Below are 6,992 nucleotides of genomic sequence, written 5' to 3' on the forward strand. Positions count from 1 at the left end.
TTGAATAAAAAAAATGTATATTTTGAACTGAAATTCAAAAATATTCATGAACTATTCCTCGATCACCCTATCAATTTTAGTACAAACGTCGTTTTAGTACACTCTACCGCGCACACACGTCACCTTCTTCTCCAACCACCTTGCTCCCAACTGTCACTCTTGCCTTAAAAAAATTGTTTTCGGGCGAGGAGGTGCTTTCCCATGGCTTTCTACCTTGATACCTTGATATACAGCCTTGGCGCTTTCCCTTCTTTCTGTCATCGTCAGTTCGGCTTTCTGCCACATGTATATTACATCAGATTGTTAAAATCAACCTTTTCGTGTTAAAAACCACGTAAAAACGGGTAATTTTGGTGTCCAAACGCACCCCTCGAGTGCCGGCATCGGGTGCGAGTGCATGTTGACCGGAAGTGGGACTAATTTGGGTGGAAATCGTCTCCAAAGTGCGGCCTGTTGTCCCAACCCCAAACGGGGCGAGTTTGACAGTTCTGCTTGTTGGAGTTGATGGGTTTTGCTAGGGGAGAGTGGGGCCACTCGCGCGATGACCGGCGTTTGAGTTTGGTTGATTTCTCGAGTTTTTTTTGAAAAGGTCCTATAAACAAAATTTTCACTTTTTGCTTTTTGGGTGTTTTTGAATACCCCTGACTCAAGGCGGTTCTAGAAACACCCAAAAAGCAAAAATTGAAAATTTTGTTTATAGGACCTTTTCAAAAAAAACTCTAGATTTTGGGTTTTAATGGGTTTTTTTGTGGTTTTCTTCTAGCGATCTTTAATCAATCAAGATGGTGTTAACGTGTCGATTCTACAAGGAAAAGTACCCGGAGGTGGAGGATGTTGTGATGGTGAACGTGCGCTCGATCGCCGAGATGGGCGCGTACGTGTACCTGCTCGAGTACAACAACATCGAGGGTATGATCCTGCTGTCGGAACTGTCCCGGCGGCGCATCCGCTCGATCAACAAGCTGATCCGGGTGGGCAAAACGGAACCGGTCGTCGTGATCCGTGTGGACAAATTCAAGGGCTACATCGATCTGTCCAAGCGGCGCGTCTCGCCCGAGGACGTCGAAAAGTGCACCGAGCGGTTCTCGAAGGCCAAGGCGGTCAACTCGATCCTGCGGCATGTGGCGGACATGATGAAGTTCACCAACGAGCAGCTGGAGGAGCTGTACGAGAAGACCGCCTGGTACTTTGAGGAGAAGTACAAGAGCAAGGCGGCGTCGTACGACGTGTTCAAGCAGTGCGTCATGTGAGTAGAGCGGCTTAAATAATGCCTGTGGAATGTTGAATCTAAACCCCTTGTTCCCGCAGTGACCCAGCCCTGCTCGACGAGTGCGGCCTGGAGCCAGAGGTGAAGGAGCTGCTGCTGAGCAACATCAAGCGTAAGCTGACCTCGCAGGCCGTGAAGATCCGCGCCGACATTGAATGCGCCTGCTACGGGTACGAGGGCATCGACGCCGTCAAGACGGCACTCCGGGCCGGGCTGGAACTGTCCACGGAGGAGCTGCCCATCAAGATCAATCTGATCGCGCCGCCACTATATGGTGAGTTGGCTAGTTCTTGAATGTTTCCCAAGCTAAGTTATCAATTCTTCCCCCAGTCATGACAACCTCAACACCGGAAAAGGCCGACGGGCTGAAGGCGCTAGAAACAGCCATCGAGAAGATCCAGGAGTCGATCGAGAAGCTCGGCGGCGTGTTCAAAGTGCAGATGGCGCCGAAGGTGGTCACGGCCACGGACGAGGCCGATCTGGCGCGGAAAATGGAACGGGCCGAGCAGGAGAACGCCGAGATCGACGGGGACGACGAGGAGGACGAGGACGAGGAAGGAATTTCATACAAGCTGGAGGGCGAAGAGGAAGAGGGCGGCGCGGACGGTGAAAGCGGTGAAGAGGGGGAGGATAAGGAAAACGACAAAAAGGAAGAGTAGAACACCAGCAAAGAAGTTTTCGAGGGGGAAGAGTATTGTGTTTGCGCGGACAAGCTTCTGCAAACCCGGGGGTCTAAACTACATTTATTGATTTTTGTTCGTTAATTTAATCGGAATAACCCACATAAACAACACTTACAGTCCAACACTATCTTTGTTCTTTCCAAGATTTGTGGTTTTTGTAATTCCGCATAGAGACGATCCTAGGTGTATTCTCCATTTTTTTTACTATTCAAGTATCGAAACACAGCAAATAGACTAGGCGGAAACGTATGAAAATGAAAATATACACAATTCAAATCATGAAAAACCTTTTTTATTTCTTCAAAACATCCCTAATCGTTATCGCCAATCTTCAAAAACATCAACCGATCTGTAAAAATGCTCAACAATCCAATCAAGTAAAAAAAAACAATTTTGGTTTTGACCCCGACGTGATTTGAACACGCAACCTTCTGATCTGGAGTCAGACGCGCTACCGTTGCGCCACGGAGTCTAGTGATTAGAGTTGCAACTAGCATAAAACAGCATTCGCTCTCTGGGGGGTGTTGCACCGACTCTAGAACGTGCTTAGTAGACGCGAGCACGAAACGATCGTTGCCTGTCGTTCTACTTAGACATACTAAAATAGCTGCTGCAGCTCGTTTGTACGGCTGCAGAGCACTAAAAGGTAATTTATGTGATGGTGAGAGTGAGTAGATTGGGAAGAGGGACGCGTTGAAAAACTTGCATGCATGAAGTAGGCGCTTGAACGGTGAAGCGGGTTGCGCACATTTAGGCGCATTTTTAAAAATTGGATTGAATTTCCAAAAATTACTTCTTTTTGTGATACAATGTTTGTTTGGTAACTGGGCTGAGAGAACTGGATCGAATTTCAAAGGTTTAAAGCTTTTTTGTGTTAAAGTTTCAGCGGTTTAAAAAAAATAATTTTCAAATTTTCAAATTAGAGTGGTTCTCTACGATTTCGCAAACTGACTTTTGTATTTTTTGATTTGGATGAAACTTTGTTTATGCATTTCCTTGTCTCAAAAGAAGTCATTTGTGACATTAGTTTTTTTTCATACAATTTTTTTAATTTAACTTTTTATGACTAAAAGTTGAATTAGGTATTTTTTAGGGGACTTAACACCTAAACTAACAAGCTCGAGAAAAAGGGGCCTTTTTTTCAAATGAAAATTCAATTTTTCCTCGAGCATGGGAATTGTGTTGAGCCGCTTGAGCCATAGTGCGCGATGGTGCAATCTCTGGTTTAGGAGATATGAATTTTTAAATATTTTTTTTTTTGAAAAATATCGAGTATCTGGACAAAAAAATTAAATCAAATTCACAATCGAAAAGTACAGTCTAGACTCGATTATCCACAGGTCGGATAATAAAATGAGGAAAAAAATTTACATGTTTTTTTCATTTTCATACTTATAACATCAAATTCGGGTTCTGCGACCCCAATTTGTTCCAATTTGAATGGTAGTATTGGCTATAAAATAAAAAATGCATTTTTTCAATATTTCATCATCGCCATCTGTGAAATTAAAATTTTAAACCACTTTAGAGTAGTTTAGGGGTCAAACTGAAGCTCAACAATAAAAAATAAGACAACGAAAAAACTTTTTTTTCTTGATTAGATTATTCGAAGTAAAATTTTGCCAAGGCCTTAGAATGATCGAGTCTGCACTATACTTTAATTTTTTTGATAAAATGAACCGTTTTCGAGATACAGCTACTTTTAGGTATTTTTTTTCTAGGTTTTTTGAGTTAAAAAAGTATATCTTGAAAGAAAAGCACATTTGAAAAAAAAACTATATTTTTGTCTCTGTGACTCTGAAAAGAGAGCAATTAGTTTCTGAGATACAGCCTCACAAAGAATTCGAATCTATGAAAATGAGTTCCTAGCCTAGGTGCAACTGACCATTTAATTAGCCTGTTACAGTCCAGACTCGATTATCCGAAGGCCTCGGAAAAATTTCACTTCGGATAATCGAATCACGAAAAAGAATTTTTTTTCGATGTCTAATTTTTGATCGTCGAGCTTAGGTATGACCCCCAAAAATACGCTAAAATGATTAAAAAAAACGTTACTTAATCCACCTTTAGGTGGTTGGGGTGTATCCCATTTGGCATAAAGCCATTTGGCATAATGCCGTATGGCATAACGCCGTTTGGCATAATGCCGTTTGGCATAATGGACGTTTGGCATAACGGTCATTTGGCATAATGGCCATTTGGCATAATGGTCATTTGGCATAATGATGTTAAAATTTCAAAATAAAGTTAATATTGGAATTGCTTTAAGAAGACCATATAAGGATTGATAACTGCCGGCGAAAGCTGATTTTTTCTTTCTTTAAGATACAACACATGTGTAAGAATACACATTTTTTTTAAACAAAATCTGTCACCCTTTCCTGATGAATATTACCATCATTTTTTTCTGTGTATTTTAAGCCATTGAGCCAAATATGTTCGACATTTACCCATCGATATTCCAGATTAAAGATTGTATGGAAAAATAGAGAAAAAATGTGCTCTTTTTAAAAACTAGTATTTCTACGATTTTATGAAATTTCTCAAAAGTAAGATTCTTATTTGAATTCAAGAGTATATATCCAAAACAACCTATGTGCTATGGGTTACCTATGTAGTAAAGACCTTTTGAAAATTTAATCTGGAATTGTAAGGCTCTTCAGCTTTGTCTTAAAAGTAGAATTTCTTTTTTTTATGTTGTATTTTCCATTCTTCAAAGAAGGAAGGGCTTTGGATCTAGCCCAAAAAAGCAGCGGGTCATATTTTCTGAACTCTCAACTGCTGATTCAAGGTTAATATTTTCTTTAAAGAAAGGGACACTTTCTAGACTTGCGACAACTGCACAGAAAAAAAAGTTAGATTTTTTCAAGGTTGAAAATTTAGTTAGTTGAATATTATCTCTTTTTTCCCTTCTTTTTAAAAATATTTACCTATATCAGCAGTCAAAGAGTTTTCCCTTCTTTAAAGAAGGGAAAATTCAGCTCATGTTAGTAGTTATCTCAAGTCAAAGAAAGTTTTCACTTCTTTAAAGAAACTTGTGTCAGCAATTATCACAAGTTAAGAGAATTTTCCCTTCTTTAGCTCTTGTAGCACCAACGGGGTCAAAACTTACGCGAAGCACCAAGGGGGTCAAAAAAGTTGGAAATGCAACTACATCCGACTGTAACTCGGCGAAAACGGCGATTTGATCCGGAAGGATGCCAAGAATCACCTACAACAAGGTAGATCCAAAACAGATGCGTCTACTCTAAGTTACAATAAAAAGGCATTTCCAACTTTTTTTCCAAGGGTTGTATGAGCCGGTGAATTTGAATTTCCAACTTTTTTGACCCCGTTGGGGATACAAGTGTTAATGGAGAGAAAATTCAAACATATTGGGATAATTCAACGTGTTCGTGTTAGTAGTTATCACAAGTAAAGAGTCCATTATTCAAAGAAGAGAAAAAAACTCACTGACTTGTGATGACTTCTGACACAAGTTGAATTTTCCCTTCTTTAAATAATGGAACATTCTCTTTACTTGTGATTACTACTAACACGAGTTGAATTATCCCTATATGTTTGAATTTTCTCTCCAATCAAGAAGGGAAAATTCTCTTGACTTGTGATAACTGCTGACCCAAGTTGAATTTACTTTTCTTTAAAAAAGTGATAACTTTTTTTGACTTGAGATAACTACTAACATGAGTTGAATTTTCCCTTTTTTTAAGAAGGGAAAACTCTTTGACTGCTGATATAGGTGAATATTTTTTAAAGAAGGGAAAACTCGCTTGAGTTGTTACCACAGCTGAAGCGCACAATCCCCTGTTTAATGAATAAAATTCAACTTTAGAAGGAAAATTCAACTTTTTTCAGCAGTTGTCACAAGTCTAGAAAGTGTCCCTTTCTTTAAAAGAAATATAAACCTTGAGCCGGCAGTTGAGAATTCAGAAAAAATGACCCGCAGCCTTGATATGTTCCTACGTAAATGACAAAGTGGAATGCTTTACATTTCAAATAAAAATCACACTTTTGTGTATATTTGAATGGAAGTAGCGCCACTTGCTGATAAAATCGTAGAAAAACTAGTTTCTAAATCTATTATTGATAAAATTTTCCCAATTAATATTCATCCTGTAATATTAATGAGTATATGTTAGTAGAATGTAACAAAAGGGTGAATTTTGCGGGCATTTCAGGGCATGATCTCGTGGATGTACTTAGCCCAAATCTCATCCAAATATGAGCTTGATTTTGGCTTGATTGGTTGTGACAGGACCTGGCGCTTTGACTTTGAAATTTAAATGGGATTTAAACCCGTATAATCGGTGCGTTTTGGTTTTGAGTTTTGAGTCCCTTAATGACTTTTGAATTTTTCATCAACCTCACGAGCTCATAGTTCTTGTTCCAGGGAACAACTTTGTCGAAGCTTTAAAATGTATTAAAAACTGCTGTCCTCATTCAAACTGTAGTCCCGTTTGATCCCAATCTCTGGAATTGAAATAATTTTGAAAAATCCATAATATTATGCCAAATGACCATTATGCCAAATGGCCATTATGCCAAATGACCGTTATGCCAAACGTCCATTATGCCAAACGGCATTATGCCAAACGGCGTTATGCCAAACGGCATTATGCCAAATGGCTTTATGCCAAATGGGATACACCCGTTCTATGATTCATTGTTCATACCCTCAGATTGGGTAGTCAGATCTTCATAATTCAGGGCTCTTATGTGCTTATAACTTTTGATAGGGTTGTCAGATCTTCGATCTTTTGAACTCGTTGAAAAGGTCTCTTAATTACCTATCCAACGACAAGTCCTAGATAGATCCGGACAACGTTTTTGTCAAAATATCTGAGATCTGGCCTCTAAAAAGTTCATAAATAACACTTAGGTGCTTATAACTTTTGATAGGGTTGTCAGATCTTCAATCTTTTGAACTCGTTGAAAAGGTTTATTGAATACCTTTCTAAAAATGTATAACAGGACGGGGTTTCTTACAAAAACCACCCTTTTTACAATTTTCCGTACATTTGTTAAAATCGTTTTTTTAGCAT

General features: G+C 39.2%; 1 protein-coding gene and 1 non-coding gene across 2 annotated transcripts; one reads left to right on the forward strand and one right to left on the reverse strand.

Moving 5' to 3' along the window:
• The first annotated feature begins 202 nt into the window (after positions 1-202).
• On the forward strand, positions 203-2,236 carry LOC120429860 (eukaryotic translation initiation factor 2 subunit 1). Its single transcript, XM_039594931.2, has 4 exons — positions 203-344; positions 764-1,246; positions 1,309-1,541; positions 1,598-2,236. Exons 2-4 carry the CDS (start codon positions 783-785, stop codon positions 1,924-1,926), a joined length of 1,026 nt encoding a protein of 341 aa, XP_039450865.1. The 5' UTR covers positions 203-344; positions 764-782; the 3' UTR covers positions 1,927-2,236.
• A 114-nt stretch (positions 2,237-2,350) lies between these two features.
• On the reverse strand, positions 2,351-2,422 carry Trnaw-cca (transfer RNA tryptophan (anticodon CCA)). The gene has a single exon. It is a non-coding gene; the product is annotated as a tRNA-Trp (tRNA).
• Between the last annotated feature and the right edge of the window lie 4,570 nt (positions 2,423-6,992).

This window comes from Culex pipiens, chromosome 2, assembly GCF_016801865.2.
Source record: "Culex pipiens pallens isolate TS chromosome 2, TS_CPP_V2, whole genome shotgun sequence".
Classification (NCBI taxonomy): Eukaryota; Metazoa; Arthropoda; class Insecta; order Diptera; family Culicidae; genus Culex; species Culex pipiens.

Excerpts from the sequence above, each read along its gene's own strand:
- LOC120429860 (XM_039594931.2), top strand. The coding sequence starts at position 783 with ATGGTGTTAACGTGTCGATTCTACAAGGAAAAGTACCCGGAGGTGGAG. Across the intron at positions 1,247-1,308 it reads GTGTTCAAGCAGTGCGTCAT|TGACCCAGCCCTGCTCGACG; the intron begins GTGAGTAGAGCG and ends TTGTTCCCGCAG. Across the intron at positions 1,542-1,597 it reads GATCGCGCCGCCACTATATG|TCATGACAACCTCAACACCG; the intron begins GTGAGTTGGCTA and ends TTCTTCCCCCAG.